Source organism: Hyperolius riggenbachi, chromosome 4, assembly GCF_040937935.1.
Source record: "Hyperolius riggenbachi isolate aHypRig1 chromosome 4, aHypRig1.pri, whole genome shotgun sequence".
NCBI lineage: Eukaryota > Metazoa > Chordata > Amphibia > Anura > Hyperoliidae > Hyperolius > Hyperolius riggenbachi.
In genome coordinates, this window is record NC_090649.1 from 94,682,434 (window position 1) to 94,699,575 (window position 17,142).

The 17,142-nt window shown below is 45.6% G+C and overlaps 1 protein-coding gene across 4 annotated transcripts in view; it reads right to left on the reverse strand.

The window, feature by feature from the left end:
- ASAP2 (ArfGAP with SH3 domain, ankyrin repeat and PH domain 2) overlaps positions 1–17,142 on the reverse strand; it is a 297,947-nt gene that overhangs the window by 6,783 nt on the left and 274,022 nt on the right. Inside the window, exons 20-26 of one of the 4 annotated variants that reach the window (XM_068280325.1) lie at positions 16,553–16,620; positions 14,483–14,596; positions 12,921–13,161; positions 6,893–7,060; positions 3,689–3,845; positions 940–998; positions 692–792 (exon numbers count right to left, since the gene is read on the reverse strand). In XM_068280325.1, the coding sequence (XP_068136426.1) occupies positions 692–792; positions 940–998; positions 3,689–3,845; positions 6,893–7,060; positions 12,921–13,161; positions 14,483–14,596; positions 16,553–16,620 (908 nt within the window). Of the gene's footprint in view, positions 1–691; positions 793–939; positions 999–3,688; positions 3,846–6,892; positions 7,061–12,920; positions 13,165–14,482; positions 14,597–16,552; positions 16,621–17,142 lie in introns of all 4 variants that reach the window. The other 3 variants (XM_068280324.1, XM_068280327.1, XM_068280326.1) reach the window with 3 other exon arrangements.

Below are 17,142 nucleotides of genomic sequence, written 5' to 3' on the forward strand. Positions count from 1 at the left end.
AATTTACCTGGGGGGCCGCAGGATGCAAAGTCAGGATGAGGCTGGGCCGCATAAGGAATTTCCTCTGCCCGCCCCTCTCACTCTTCCTTTACAGAGAGGGGCGGGGAGAGGCAGCGATCTGTGCTGAAAGCTCTGCCCCTTCCAGGAAATGCCGGCGGATTGCCCTCCGGGCGATTTGGGGGCTCTGCAGCCCTCGTTTAGCAGCGGGGATGCGGCGGATTACTTGGGAGCACTGAAGCGAACTATAAGGAAGCTTTTGCCGGCGAGGGCCACAAAATATTGTATCGAGGGCCGCAAATGGCCCGCGGGCCGCGAGTTTGAGACCTCTGCTGTACAGACACATTCTGTCACTAAGGAGGGGAAAAGAGGGATGTGCAGTGCACAACAGGAGGGCGGAGTGAGGACCAGAACAATACCACTGCGCTGTACCATTGTTCAGGTATTATTACATGCTATAAATCTGCAAACAAACAAACAATGGTGCACAGATTGCAATGTAGGGATAAATAAAGCAGTCAAGTCACTGAGTCCATATGGAGGCAGAGAAGAGCACATGGGGAAGAGGGTTACAATCTGCCAAATAGGCTTACAATCTAAGGGGTGGGGAGATAAAAATGTAGCAGTGGGGCCCCTGCTAGTCACCAGGGTCTTTTACAGTTGCTCTGATACACGCCCTGTAATAGACACTTACCATTTGAGATTTCCTGGGCATTGGAGCAGGAGGCTGCACAGGTAAATTAGAACCTGGTTTAGGCACTGGCAGGGTAGGGGTGTCACAAGAAGAGTCTCCCCCTGCAGGAAAATATTCACAACATCAAAGAAATACAAAGAAACTTAACACGATCCTATAAGCAATAATAGGAGGAAGAGACTGACAGGAACACCTCTGACGACCAGGAGGTGGCGCTGTGCTGGTTAGGGGGGAATGTGGCAACTCACCAGGAGGCTGTGAGGTTGGTGGCGTTAGCGGCTTGATCATTGGAGGCGGCTTCTCTATCCTGTAACAATTAAAACATATTACCATTAAAATGCCGCAAACAATAACTTCTCTCATAACTAAGGAAATAATAATAATTCCAACATTGGTATAGAACTTTTCTCCTGTAGCACGCAAAGCGCTTGAGAGCTGCAGCCACATGCTCAGTAGGCTGTACCAGTGTAAGAGGGTCGTGCCCAAGGACTCCTTACTGAATAGGTGCTGGCTTACTGAATAGTAAGAGCCAAGAGGACACTGAGGAATCTTAAAGCGGACCCAAACCAAACATTTTTTTAATTAAAAATATTTAGTTGCACCACTCTGACACATACAAAGATAAGTAAACACTCCTTCAAGCCTATGAGCATTTCAGTGCATGCTTTTCACCCTTCTCTTTCCATAACTAGGGTTATACAGGTGGCAGCCATTAGCAATTCCTCCATTGCTAGACACCATCTACTAACCAGTTTGCCGGATTCTGTCCCGGCAATATGAAAGGAAGGGAGGGAGGGGTTCCTCTGATAAATGTAAAATATTTTATATATGTCATCATGCAGCTGAAAAAAGGATGCTATTTATTATTATAAATTTAGAAAATAGATTTTATTTCTGAAATCTTGTATTTTTAATTTGGGTCCACTTTAAGTATGTATGCAGGGAACACAAATTGTACAATTGTGCCAGTCCTTCCGCACAGCGCTGCATTACAGCATGATTTAATTAACCTGCTGGGCGTTCTGATTCCCGCATCCATGGGAGGGTTTTTGCGCCCGATTTTTTTTTAAATATCATGTAGCTAGCCTAGCGCTAACTACATGATTCACCCCGTTCAGCTCTTTCCCTCCCACCCTTCTGATCGCCGCCAGCGATCACGCCCATAAGGAAATCCCGTTCTGAACGGGATTTCCTTGAGGGCTTCCCCCATCGCCATGGCGACGAACGTTGTGACATCATCGACGTCGTGACGTCAAAGGGACTCCCGATCCACCCCAAAGTACAGCCTGGCGGCGATTGGCCAGGCTGCGCACGGGGTCTGCTGTGCCTCTTTCGCGTCGGGTAGCGGCGGATCGGTGGCGAGCAGCGGCGATCGGGTAGGAAAAAAAAAATTATTCAAATCGGCCCAGCGGGGCCTGAGCGGTGTCCTCTAGCACAGCTCGTCCAGAACGCTAGGGAGGTAAAGGAAATAGAGTAACCAAGCAGCTCGGGGTAACCCAACCCCCCTCCCCCCCCCCCCCCCCCCTAGCACAGTATAGGGAACTAAAAGAGACCGAAAAGCCCTTAAATGCTTAGTGTGATTTGCCTTCTTAAAACAGAAGGTACTTTCGATAATTCAGTTTTTAGTGAACATCTGAGGTTACCCACAATGCAATGCTACTGAATATGCAAATTATCTTAGTGCCCCTGAAGCCAGGCTTACATCCAGAGCCGCTGGTGTATAGCAAGCCTATAGCTTTAAAGCGGAATTGAAGATGAACTAAAAACAAATATTCTCACTTACCTGGGGCTTCTGGCAGCCCAATGCAGTCCCCTTGTCCCGCGCCGGTACTCAATGATCCTCTGTTCTTCCATCCCGGTGCAGTTTCGTTACCGCCAACTTGTAAGTCGACGGCAACTGAGCCTGCACAGCCCTGGCCATGCGTGTCCTCTTTCGCGTTCCCGTCCTGCAGGACGCTATTGTGGACGGGAACGCAAAGACGGATACACGCGTGCATAGCTGCACAGGCGCAGCTGCTGTCAACTTACAAGTTGGCGGTAACGAAACTGCACCATGGCGGGAGAACAGAGGATAGTTTGGAAACGGTGTGGGACAGGACGGTTGCAAGGGGCTGGCAGAAGCCCCAGGTAAATTAAACTCTGTGGGCCAGATTTATCAAGAGCGTCTGAGCCAAAATATGAGTAGGTTTTTAGAAATCCGTGCAGAACCGTTCTTCTGCTGGTTAGAACAGTTTTAGAAGAACAAACTGTCAGTAATGCTTTGATAAATCTGGCCCTTTGTTTTTAGTGAATCTTCAGTTTGGTTGATGTGGCTCTGTAAAATTTAAAGAGACACTGAAGCGGGAAAAAAAATTATGATATAATAAATTGTACGTGTAGTACAGATAGTTGATAGAACATTAGTAGCAAAGCAAATTTTCTCATATTTTTATTTTCAGTTATATAGTTTTTTTTATAACATTGCATCATTCTCTAATATTTGCAGTTTAAACACTACTCATCATTTTAAATTATTTTACAGAGCAGGCTAGTGAACTTTTGAACTGTTCTCTGCAGAATAAAAAAAACAATACAGTGCCAGACTTTGAGATAAGCTTCAGAAGACAGAGCTCTCTGTGACTTTAAAGTCATAGAGCTCAATGGCTCTTTTGCATAGATAACAACTGGAGTTTCTTAACTCATCCTGTATGGGAAACAATATTAGACTTATGTCTCTGCTCCTAATGTTTCATTTCTTAACTGTACTACACATACAAATCATATTTTTTCCCCCGCTTAAGTGTCTGTTTAAAGCTATAGGCCTGCTATACACCAGCGGTTCTGGATGCAAGCCTGGCTACAGGGGGCATAAAAAGATAATTTGCATATTTAGTAGCGGTGCATTGTGGGTAACCACAGATGTTCACTTAATGCTGAATTATGGCAAGTACCTCCTGTTTTAAGAAGGCAAATCACACTAAGCATTAAAGAAATAAAACTCCCCTTTTCTATACTTACCCTGGTCTCTTCTGTGCAAGCCTGTTTGGTGGCTGTGGTGGGACTGGAGGAGGAGCTGGTTTGTTTTGTGGCACAGGAGGTGGCTGGCTCTGTCTGGAGTGCTGGTTCAGGGCTTCTATAACACTGGCTGTTTTTGCTACAGGTGGTGGAGGAGGATCTGAAACGACAGAAGATCATATTATACTTGATGTGTAGAAAGTAACAGTGCTATGCACACAACATCCACACATACAGCATGGACTATCTGTGACCAATCCACACTCACATGCACAATACATGAGACAAGAGGAAAGCACCGAATAACAGGATTGAGGGAAATGTCAGTGCTCAGGATATGGCCGATGATGGAGATAGGTAAAAGCCAGATTCTCTAATGGTTATTGCAAACATAAATCCAGGGGGATAAGGGAGGGGTGTCTGGCTTACAGCTCAGCATTAATAAATGACAAAGGTTAATATAATGGTGCTTGTGAGACATTATATAAGCAGCCATGATCTACTACGAAAGTATGAGAAATTGTTAGCCTCTGTTGATAATAGTTTATGGAATAACAGGACAGACAGGCATTCTCTGCTTGCTTTTGTACTTGTAGATAACTACACTCTGATAGATGGTCTTTATCTGCCACCCCATCCAAGTTTAGCCTCAGGGAGATTTACAACCTGCATCTACTTATCAGAGTTGCCCTACAGTTCACTGCAGTCAGACTGAAGAGAAACGTTAGAGTTTTAAACCCTTTCAGTAAGGGAGGAAAAAAAGGAACACAGGCTAGTTTTAAGTTGGCTTGGGACTGTACAATCACATGTTCATCTTATGTCACGTCAAGTACCCTATAAGGTTAATAACCCAGGGCTGTAAATCACAGTCTCTCTAAAGCCAAGTGGGACACTCTCTGATAACTAATTAGAGGTCACAAAACTTGTACATTGCTTCTAACAGCAGGGAGCAGATACACAAGTTCAATAGGTCATCATTACTCTGTATGAAAGCTGAACAAAGAAAGTGCAGCAACAGATGCCACTGAGACAGTAAATAATTACATTTAGAAGCAGTGGCGTAACTAGAAATCACTGGGCCCCCCTGCAAAAACATTCGGGGGGGGGGGGGGGGGAGCCGCTCCCCCCCCCCCCCCAGGTGCTGTGTGCCCTCTGCCCGCCATTCCTGCAATGTGCCCCCATCCTGACCCTTAAAACGGCCCCTGGGTGGGTCCCCTACCAGGCTTTACCCCCCATGGGCCCCCCTGCATCTGTATCCCTTGCAGGGGCTATTCTTACACCCGTCTTGAAGTGTAATCTTTAAAAACAAAATAAGCCACAATATAGCTCGGCAAGAAGGTCCTACTTAGAAGTCGGTATAAATGTTTATATTATAACATTATTATAACATTGGTTTATTTTACCTTCAGGTTCGCCTAAAGCCCTACTTTACCTCTTCTTTGAAGCCGGTTTTATACATATTTTTTGTGTTGCGGTTGGGATGTGATGCTCCCGCCGCATCCAACCGCAATGCAAAAAATGACAATCATATGACTCTGCGTCAGAGTGTGCCAACAGGGTCATATACATAGCCCCGCCCCAACTCAGTGACGCACTCCCTACTGGGCAGGAAGTAGGTCACCGATTCCCATTGGTCTGTGCATGCACTCTATGACGCACCCCATCATTTACACTGCGTGTGTTGCCCATAGACTTCCATTACCCCAAGCATCGTGCACAAGGGATGCCCATGGGTGTGAAAGTCTCTTTAAAACTTTCATTGTTTTTGCGGCCCATTGCAGCAAAACAAGGTAACGCAACGCAGGTTTACCATGCTAGTGTAAATGGAGCCTTACACCCCATTTAAATCATGTAGGGCTAAAAAAAAACTAAAAAAAAAACAAAACAGTTTTGCTGATACGACATACAGGGAAAGCGCCTCATCTTTATTTGGAATTAAATCTTCTCACTTAGCCACAAGAGCTGACAGACTACTGGTGTGGCACAAATAAAGGTTATTAAAGAACCACTGTCTCGAAAATCTTCAAATTTAAAATATTTGTAAACATATACAGATTAAAAAGTACAGTTCTTTCAGAGTAAAATGAGACAAATTACTTATCTCCTTAGTTGCTATCACTTACAGTACATAGTAGAAATTTGGCAGAGAGCCTTTGGACTAGCCCATCTCCTCATGAGGGATTCTCAGAGTTTTCTTTATTTTCAAAAGCACTTAGTGAATGGCAGTTGCTCCGTCCATCTGCCAAAAAAGTGTGCAGCGAGCATGGAGGCTGGCCTGCATCTTTTTTTAGGAATGTCTTTATAAACAATAAAGGCCATGCTGAGAATCCCCTATAGAGAGATGGGCTAACCCAAAATCTGTTGGTGATGTCAGATTTCTACTACCTAATTTAAGTGACCGCAATATAGGAGAAAAGTAATTTATGGCTCATTTTACTCTGAAAGAGACCTACTTTTTATATGTATGTGTTTGCACGTATTTTACATTTACATTTTAAGATCTTCGCGATAGTGGTCCTTTAAAGGACTTACGAGGCCAAAAGCACTAAAAAAAGTAAAGTACCTGCATGATGTTTATATGCGGAGCTGGCCGCGGCTGCACAGTCCGCATAGCCACGAGTGCGGCTGAGCAGCTCTAGGGCCACCCCCCCCCCGAACCACGCACCGTAGGGCCTCCCCCCTGAACCACGCTACAGTGCGTGGTTCGGGGGGGGGGGGGGGGGGGGGTTGGCCCTAGAGCTGCGCAGCCGTGGCCAGCTCCGGCGGCCATATTAGGAGTGGCAGGAGAGCCCGACCGGGCCTGTGGGGTCACAAGCGGCACGGGGGGCGATTTCACTAAGGGGATCCGGCGGGACTGCACGGAGGGCGCGGATGGCACGCTCTGTGCATTTAAACATCATGCAGGTACTTTGCTGTTTTAGTGCTTTTGGCCTCGTAAGTCCTTTAAAGTGCAATACCCGGCACAAACATAGGCATGATGGCTGGGTAGCTAGCAAACAACATTTAAGCTCTGGAGCTACTTATATTTTTACCCTCACAGGCTCGGTTTCACTAAAGCCAGAGAGAATGGCCACTGTCAGCATGGAGAGGAAAGGGTGAGAGACAGGAGCAAGGACAGGACAGGAGGATGCAGTGAGGGATCAGGTGGAAGTGGTGGCTGTTACACACAGTGCATTGGCATGGTGCTGATGGGTGGAGGACACGTACTTGTGGCAGTAGAGGTGATACGCATTGGTGGCACAGGAGGGTGGATAGCTGGAGGGTCAGATGAGGACCTCTGTCTGCTGCCACTCTCATGTCCTAGTGGGTGGGGTTTCCACAACGGGGGATTTGAATGGGTGTGGTGTATACTACTGCCAAATATGGTCGATTGAACTGGAGAGGACAAAAATCAAGATGGAGGAAATATTTCCATTGGTCACAAACAAACATACAATCATTCAATAATCTGAAAAAAAGGCTCATATATTGAATGCTATGGCAACATCATCACAGTATTCTGAAAAGTACATGACATGCATCAAGTTGCATGAGGAGCTTTGTATGAAGACTGAATACAGCAGCATTCAGCAGTAATCAGCACAGAATCACATGGCCAGTAACCGGCCCAATATCACCAGGATCAACCCAGGAGTAACAGGATCACCCCAGCAACCTGGAGAAGGGCATATGTGGTAACCCTGTCCAAGGCATTCCTCATGTGCCTTCACACTAGTGATGAGCGAATATGGAGATTTTCTATTCGCTATGATATTTGTAAAAGTTACACATTATCAAACAGATGAGTATATCTGAAAAAAACTTATGGGTATCAGACAACTGATATTCACCAAATACATTAAAGAGGAACTGTTCTGAAAATAACGTAATAAAATTGCTTATATTTTACAGTATTAATTTATAAATACAAAAATCAGTTTTTGCCCATTGTATGATCTTTCCTCACCCTAATTTACATTCAATGGTGGCAAAGGCTTTATTCCTGTCAGGTGATCTGTGCAGAATGTTCGTTTACTGAGCGTTTCTATGCACAAAGGGTGATACTGGTTGCTGGGCGATTGGAAACAGATGTTATTTCCCACAATGCAACGAGGTTCACAGACAGGAAACTGTCAGGACCATGCTCATGACATCACACTGTGGGAGGGGTTTCACCACAATATTAATACATTTTCACACAGATGTCAATATTTGTCAAAAACATTTAGAAAAATGTGCTCATCTTTACGTGAATGTGTATACTAAGAAAAAATTAAAATTTTTTAATTAAACAGAAACAACATAAAATGACTTTTGCAGAAAATGCATCATTCCTATGAGAATGCCAACTTCAAGACTTGCTAATAATTTCAGCCTGCTTGCAAGTATAATGCAAATTGTGTTTGGAATTGAGCCAATCAGATGCACCGCTTGCTGATTATGAGTGGCCCAGTTCCAGGCTGCATACATTCTGTATTTAACTTCTGTGCTAGCTGGAATTATTAGTAGGGATGATCAGTGAGATGCAAATCATTTCTGCTTGCATTCAAATTTCATGTAAATGTTGTGCAGTTTGAGGGCCCGTTTCCACTTGTGCGGTGCGAATCGGCGCGGTACAAATTCGCATGCGGATGCGAATTTCGCGTGCGGTTGTATGCGTGCGAATTCGCATGAAAATTCGCATGGATGACACTGTATGCGAATTTAATCATGGCAGTGCCGTTGTGCTTTTCCATTGATTTCCATGCGAATTCGCATGAAAATTCTCATACCAAAGCCACAGGCGATTTCCCTATTAACCTCCCCGGCGTTCTATTGAGATCGCCAGGGAGGCTGCGGGAGGGTTTTTTTTTAATTAAAAAAAAACTATTTCATGCAGCCAACTGAAAGTTGGCTGCATGAAAGCCCACTAGAGGGCGCTCCGGAGGCGTTCTTCCGATCGCCTCCGGCGCCCAGAATAAACAAGGAAGGCCGCAATGAGCGGCCTTCCTTGTTTTGCTTAGATCGTCGCCATAGCGACGAGCGGAGTGACGTCATGGACGTCAGCCGACGTCCTGACGTCAGCCGCCTCCGATCCAGCCCTTAGCGCTGGCCGGAACTTTTTGTTCCGGCTGCGCAGGGCTCAGGCGGCTGGGGGGACCCTCTTTCGCCGCTGCTCGCGGCGAATCGCCGCAGAGCGGCGGCGATCAGGCAGCACACGCGGCTGGCAAAGTGCCGGCTGCGTGTGCTGCACTTTATTTGAAGAAAATCGGCCCAGCAGGGCCTGAGCGGCAGCCTCCGGCGGTGATGGACGAGCTGAGCTCGTCCATACCGCTCAGGAGGTTAAATACATTAGCGGCGATTCGCATGCATTCCACACGCAGGCGAATTGTGAGGGCTGTGACGTGCAGAAAAATCCTGCGCAGAAAAACGCTCAGGAAAACTGACAAGTGGAAACAGGCCCATCCACTTGTATTGGCTGTGCGAATCTGCATGCAGGAAACGCATGCAGATTCGCGATAGTGGAAACGGGCCCTGAAACAGGACAGATCAGAATAACTTCCTGTCAATTTTCATTGGTCCGATTGGTCCAATTTCATACTGCCTATTAATTACATGAAATCTGAATTCAAGGAGAAATTATATCTTGTTGATCATCCCTAATTATTGTTGACCATATCTACTGTAAAGTAGCATTGTTATCTGTCCATCCAAGGCAAGAGGGAGTTCATTTTTAACAGACTTTATTTAGAATTAAAGGTTATTGTCAAATCAGCCAACATGTCAACTGACTAGTAATGTTCGCTAAGGGCCCTTTCACACCAGAGGGCTTTTTCTGCGTTTTAGGCGTTTTCCTAGGTAAAATGAAAGTCCATAGACTTTCATTTTACCTTTCACACTTAACGCTGCGTTTTGGAGCGTTGCGTTTTGAAGCTCCCAGGAGCATTTTTAGGGCTGACCGCAGCGTTTCTCATTACAATTGATACTAATGTATTGGCGTTACAACGCCTTGAAAACGCCTTAAAAACGCCAGCAGCCAAAACGCAGCGTTTTAGCCTTTTACTGCTGCCTGTATTATGAAAGAGCCGTAGAGTACATATCTACTTGTAATTTAAATTAGATAGCGCTGCGTGCGGCAGTTGGGGGGTTAACTTATCTATGCCGCTGCCTATAGCTGATGCATTCCACTTGCGGTCCACATAACTCCACTAATTCCTCCATCAAACCTGGAAGGAGGATGTGTTGGCGTTACATGGACTGTGAGTGGCAGGGGAGTTGCTAGCCCCAAAGATCAGTGGCACGTGCCCTGGATCTATTCTGGGGTGCCCCAGATGTCTCCCAGGTAGTGGGCGGCAGTACTCATCTCCGGCCGCTTGGTCTCCAGATTCTGCAGACATCTTCTCTTCTGGGTTTCTCCCCCCAGTGTCTGAGAATTAATCAGACACTAAAGCTCCTAGCATCTAATTCTCTGTTGCTAAGGGGAGAAATGCCAGCCACAGAGGATGTCTCCAGACTTGGGAGAGCGAATGGAGATGAGCAGTTCCTTCCACTGTGCTACTCTGCTGGGGATTGGGGGGATGGGGTTTGCAGTGAGGGCACGCACAACAATGCATGCTCCCTGTGTTTCTTCTATGGGGGCTTGCTGGGAGTTGTGGTGCCTCAATAGGAGGCCTGTTGGAACACGGGCGAGGTTCCACTAGAAGGTCAGGGAATGCTATATAAGCTATAGGCAGTGGCATATGTAAAAGTTAACAACCCCCCAACTGCCACGAGCAGCGATATCCAATTTAGATTTCGATTATGAATGGCTACGTACTCGTAGCGAACATCACTATGCCTGACTTCACAGGAACTAAATGCCTGATAGGATTGGCAGGAGGCTGACTCATTTTGAGGTAAACATCTGCGTCATCAGAATTGGATGACTGATAAGGAACAGTGTTCGGGTGAGGTGGAGTATGTTTCTCTCTGGACAGATGGGGTGAGGGGAGGAGCTGTTTTTCCCACACTGTAGAACACCAGACAGCAGCGGGACTGATAGACTCTGCTAAGATTTCTGCTGGAAATATGACTGGAATCTGAAGTCTGATGGCCTCTGGGCTGTTTTCAATCAGTGTATAATTAGTTACACAGGAGAGCTGCAGGAAGGGGGACAGTCGCCCCTCAGCTGACACACCAGCTAGTAAGCTCATGGAACACTGTCTATTATGTCCCTGCTGAGCTGATTCAGTTTTCAGTAGATGAGAAGTTCCAGTCAAGACATGCTTTGTAAATCTGCTGCAGGTTTTGAAAGGCAGTATGGTCATTGCTATATGCAATAAACGGTTACAGTTAGTAAACTGCAAAGCAGAATAATGTGCGTTACTTACTGCACAATAAGTAGAGCATAATGTATTGCATTATTCTGCTTACTACAGTTTACTGCATACACCCCTATGTAGCTAGCAGCACTCAAGCTTTAAAGAGAACCCGAGGTGGGTTCTAAGAATCCTAATAGCACACAGAGGCCGGGTCTGCATATAATGTCCAGCCTCTGTTGCTATACAGTACCCCCCCCCCCCCCCCCCAGCGCTCTGCTTGCCCCATAAATCAAACGTCGTGCTAGCGACACACAGCGTGTCAATAGCCGGCTGCTTACCTCTTGATGTGTCAGTCTCGCCGCTCCCCCGCCTCCTCCATATCTCAGCTCCCCACCTGCGTCCCTTCCCTCCAATCAGCGGGGAGGAAAAGGACGCAGGCACTGAGCGGCAACATAGAGGAGGCGGGGGGAGCGGCGAGACTGACACATCATAAGGTAAACAGCCAGCTAGCGATCTCGCTAGCATGGCGTTTGATTTATGGGGACAGCAGAGTGCAGGGGGGGCCTGGGGGGACGCTGTATAGCAACGGAGGCTGAACATTATATGCAGACCCAACCTCTGTGTGCTATTAAGATTCTTAGAACTCACCTCGGGTTCTCTTTAAGGCTGATGTGCAATTTCCCATCAAATCGGTGGGTCAAATCGATCATTTCTGGCATGTCCAATCGGCTCCCGAGATCAATTGTGTCAAGTACTGATCTGCAAATCGATCCGGTTCTTGACTGGGAGCACAACGGACATGAAGGAAATTATCGATTTGAAGTGAAATTGTGTCATGTGTACCAGGGCATTACGTTCAAATCCTGTATGTTGGTCACCAATTGAATCTCCTCCCATATACTAAAACATAGTGGTACCTTGACAGGCTCACTTTACTTACAAAGTAAAGTTATCCAGATCCCCCCGGGAGCTGGGATTTAGTTGGTTTACACCCAGCACCATTGCTCCCCCTGGCTGCAGGGTTTTACTGCTGAGAAAGAAGTGGGCAGCCTCAATAAGCGGTCCGTACTTCTGTGCTGTCTGCAATTTTTCCAGCAGAGCTGATGCATTTCCCGTATAGACTATGGTTGGAACGCATCTGCCTCAGGCTCCAACCACAAATGACCCCTGGAGCGGACACTACTAACCTGTCCACTCCCGCTGGCCTTTCGTGGTGCTACGCAAGTGGCAACCCAGCCTTCTGATAACTGTGCAGTTATCTTAATTGTCTCCCATCCAAAGAGATACCAACCCTATGGTGGGCAGTTAGTAAAAGTTAAATTGTATGTAATTGTTAAATTGTTTGTACTCTGTGCTGTGAAATTGGTTTTGGCAGCATATAAATGCACAACATTAATTTGTCTTCCTAAAAGTCTACAATTTTATTGTGCATCTTTTTTTTTTTTTTAACCTCCTTGGCGGTAACCTTGAGTCAGGCTCGGGTTGGAAAAAAGAAGCTAGGAGCGGTGATCCTGAGCCTGACTTGGTGTAGCGGCTGCACGGTTTGCAGACACAGTGCAGTGTGCAAGTGTTTCTAACTCACCTCCCCCGGGATGAGATCGCTGTGTGTCATGATGAAAGATGGCAATCTCACTATAGGGGTAGAGCGCCACCCGGAGGATGGAGGGAGAACTGCATCGCTGGTTCCCTGGCACATTATTGCAGGACTGCTTTAAATTCACTGCGGTATGATTTTTTCCTCCATTTAGGGTCTGAAAGCTTGTGGAAAAATTGCACCGCTTTTAGACCCTAAAATGCGGAAATGATCATACCACCAGAGAAGTTAAAGCAGGGTACATGAAAGCAAAGCAGACTTTGTTAATAGCTATTCAATTTAACTATCTAACACTACATGTTAGTGCAATCCATAGTAGTTTGTATCATAATCCTGGTCCATACATGCAGGACAGAAAGTGTAACACTTCTTGCTCTCATACCTTTGCCCACGTTCCTGGGTGGTAGTGGGGGTGCCGGCCCAGCAGAGTTTGGGGGGGTGGTGTTGTTATTGAGCACCGTTCCGTAGGTCTCATTCTGGATGATGTTGGGCAGGAAGTTCCTCTGCTTGTCTTTGGCGATATTGGCGGCATCTCTGGCTAATGCTGCCACGCTAGGCTGCATTGGATTCGGTCCAATCTGGTAAAAGCTGACCGGTCTGTCCTCTCGACGATTGGGACTCGGCTGCTGCACAATAACGGCACACAATTTATTTACAATACAAAGAAAAGCAGAAACGGGTTTTCTTCTTTACAGCTGTAGATAGTCAAAGACTGGCAAACAAAAGGTATTTAAGGTAAGAAGACATTATTGAGGGGAGAGAGGGATGGAGAAATCCACATACAAATTTGTCACAGCCCATTCCTTTAAGGGACCACTATTGCAAAAAATTGTAAAATTTAAAATACATGCAAACACATACAAATAAGGAGTGCCTTTCCTCCTGAGTAAAATGAGCCACAAATTACTTTTCTCCTCTGTTACTGTCACTTACAGTAGGTAAGAACCGAAAGAATCTGACAAAACCGACAGGTTTTGAACTAGTGCATCTCTTCTGGGAGGATTCTCAGCAAGGCTTTTATTCTTTATAAAGACATTCCCTAAAAAGGATCTATAAAAGATGCTGGCCAACATACCTGTTCTCTGCACACTTTTTTGGCAGTTGTACAGAGCAACTGCCATTCCCAAGTGCTTTTTAAACTAAAGCCCTGAGAACCCCCCCATGAGGAGATGGGCTAGTCGGTTCTGTCAGATTTCTACTACCTACTCCATGTGACGGCAACATAGGAGAAAAGTAATTTATGGTTCATTTTACTCTGGAAGAAATGTACTTCTTATTTGTATGTGTTTACATGTATTTTAAATTGTATGATTTTCGCGATAGTGGTCTTTTAAAAAATTGGATGAACATGGGGTGTATTCATTAAATTCATGAAACAGTCAAGTCTGTAAAAAGAATGTACAGCATTTAATTCACAAAAACTCGATAGTCAACTGTGTTGAGAGTCAAACTTTCCCACAACGTTGGCTCTGAGGAGACTCACATGATCAGCCTCTGGAAACACTAATGTCTGGTACACACCATGCAATTTCTTGTCAGAAAGATGGATTATTTGCGACAGGTCCCATCTGATGTCCAATCATTTTTTCAGATCGATTTTCTTACCACTTCTATACTAAATCCATCGGACATCAGATTGGACCTGTGGAATATCTTCAAAAGTCATTTTTAGGAGAAGGACAATAGGTGCAATTGTTTATTTCATTCGTTTATTTTCACCTCGGGTGTCCTTTAAGGGGCCTATTTATAAACTGGTGCCCATCCAAAGGCTTCTCTCAACTTTAGCAAGTATCTAGGTTTTTTTTTCTTTCTTAATGTTCCAGGTTTGCTCTGAAGCCTTGGAAGGAGGTGATTTCTACACACCCATCAATACCGGATTCAGGGTGCTGGAGCCGCCCAACACACTGCTAACAGGATGTGTACAGTACACAAAAAGAAACCAACCTGTATCTTCTCATCCACATCATCATCACTTTCATCCAGGTCCACATGATGCAGTCTCCATTCATATTCCACATGGACATGAGAATTAAACCTTCCAGTCAAAGCTTGCATCAGCTGGAAAAAAGGGGGGAAATATCAAGATTAGAGCGCCCAAGAAAAGCGATGATACAGATATGCAACTGTATATATGATGAAGGCTTCAAGGTTTATTTTCACAAAATGTTAACTATGTTGTCAAGGATCAGTTTGAGGGCCAGTGCACAACAAAAAGCGCTAGCGTAATCACAAATGCTCAGCGCTTTTTGAAGTGCTTTTTCTAGGCGATTTTAGGCATGTGCCTAGCGATTTTCTAATCATGCCTAGCGATCATTTTGGTGTAGCGTTTTTTATATTTTGTTACAGTAGAGCCGTCACTGAACAGCTTATGTAACAAACGCTTGGAAAATTGCTCTGATCTAGCATTTTTTAGAACGATTTTCCCCTTTCCTATGCTTAACATTGGAGGTTGAATCGCCTCAGAAATCAGCAGAAATGCTGCAGGATCCGCGTTTGGGAGAAAAATCACATCTCTCTGGTGTGATCCATCCCATTAAAATACATTAGCCAAGCGCTTTTCAAAGCGCTGGCATTTTTAAAAACGCTCAGAAGCAACAGCGCTAGCTAAAATTGATATTTCAGCTTTGCACAGATGCCAGCTGATCTGTTCACTGGTATCATATGCACTAATCAGCCAAATCAGTGAACTGCCTAATCTGATGTATGTCCCTCTTGTGCCACCACAACAGCCCTGGCTCAGTAAGGTACCGACTCTGAAAGCAGCTTATGGCACCCAGCACCAAAACCGGAATCACAGCCCATTCTGTCAATAGGCTTGCCTTCGAATCCCATGCTGGGGCGATCTGGATGGCATGTTGGAATTTACTGCAGCATACACTCAAATCCCTATAGCTTTTCATACATAGTACAGCCACTGGAATTCGGATGCATACACGTATCACTGCATGTTCCGGCGTGCTTCCCACAAGATGCACACCTGACCCCTTATGCTTGCTCATTTTACCTACTTCCAGCCTCACTTTCAAGAAATGAACGTTCGTTTACTGCTTCATATATCTTATTTCTTGACAGATGCCACAGTAACAAGAATGTAATCCATTTCATTCCCTTCACCTGTTAGTAGTTGTAATATTGTTGAGGACTGGAATATCTCTGATCTTCAATAAAGCCATTTTACAGCAAATATTCCCAATATGCCATCAGCAGGTCAAGTAAACCACTAGTACTGGGTGCATTGATTCTTCAAATTAAACCTGTCCATTGTAATCCATATCAAACAATAGCTACTGCGGAACCAAGAGAATTAACCATAAAGGCTTGTTCACATGCCGTACCAGAAGCAACGACGGGTCCGCTGGACCCTCCCGCTCGGCGGTGTTTAGCTGATAGTATGTGCGTGTCTACGCGCTACTGGCGGACTGATAAGGCTGTTTCTGAACCATCTGCCGGGCGGATCGTTCAGAAACAGCCTTATCAGTCCGCCGACAGCGCGTACACGGGCACATACTGTCGGCTAAACACCGCCCAGTTGGAGGGTCCGGCGGACCAGTCGTTGCTTCTGGTACGGCGTGTGTACGAGCCTTTAGAACTGTGGTTCCTCAACAAAAGCCTCATACACATACTAGATTGTTTCATTGTTTGGCTAGTCTAGTGCCAGCACCCCCACCTGATAGGTCCCGTGCCAAAGCTTCCCCTGGCCTGGCCATGGTGATCTCTTGTCGGTGATGGGGTTTTACCGTAGCATTCCTCAATAAGCGGCATATATCGACAGCTCACTTTTTTTATGATGTCATAGGGAAGGGCGGCAGACGCCACCCGGCCGGATGAGGACAGGGATTCAGGGATGTACGCATGAGGTGCTTAGTGTGTGTGCCAGAAAGGCGGGCGGGAGAGCGGAGAGGAGGTGGCCTAAACTGTTTGTCTCAACGCCGCTCCCTAGGTTTTGCCGCCTGAGTCATGTGACTCAGGTGGCTTCATGGTAGGTCTGCCCCTGTAGGTAATAAAAAGACTTACCAACTCCTCACACTGCGTGTGCCTTAGCCGCTTAGCGATATCCATTGGAGTCTCTCCTGCTTCATTTGCTGCAATCCAGAAAACAAAAACCATAAAGTCCAGAACTCCTTCAGCACAGCAATTAACTATTCATCAGAATGCCTGACAGCAACTCCTTTAGCTTTTTCTACAAAATATCAGTTTAGGAGTAGCATTGTGGACATGATGTGGGTCATGAGGGCAAGGCAGAGCGCAGCACTGATACAGCACAAACTCTTCAAGTGGAACCATCATCAAAATTTCTCCTCTGCTCTAAAATACAACTGACATCATGATAACCTTCAGTGACAAACATTTTCTTTCATGAAAAGTCACTGAAAAGTACAAGTGGCACACTGCAGACATTTTAACACTAATTGCAGGCGATAAGGCTAAGTCTTTGTTCCTTTAGTTACATTCAGTGTCTTTGAGAAAACCTGTATCTGAATTGTACATCTGAAATAAGCATGTGGCTAATCCAGTCAGACTTCACTTAGAGCATCTGATCTGCATGCTTGTTCAGGCGCTCTGGATAAACATATTACAAAGAAAATAATCATCAGGACAGGAAA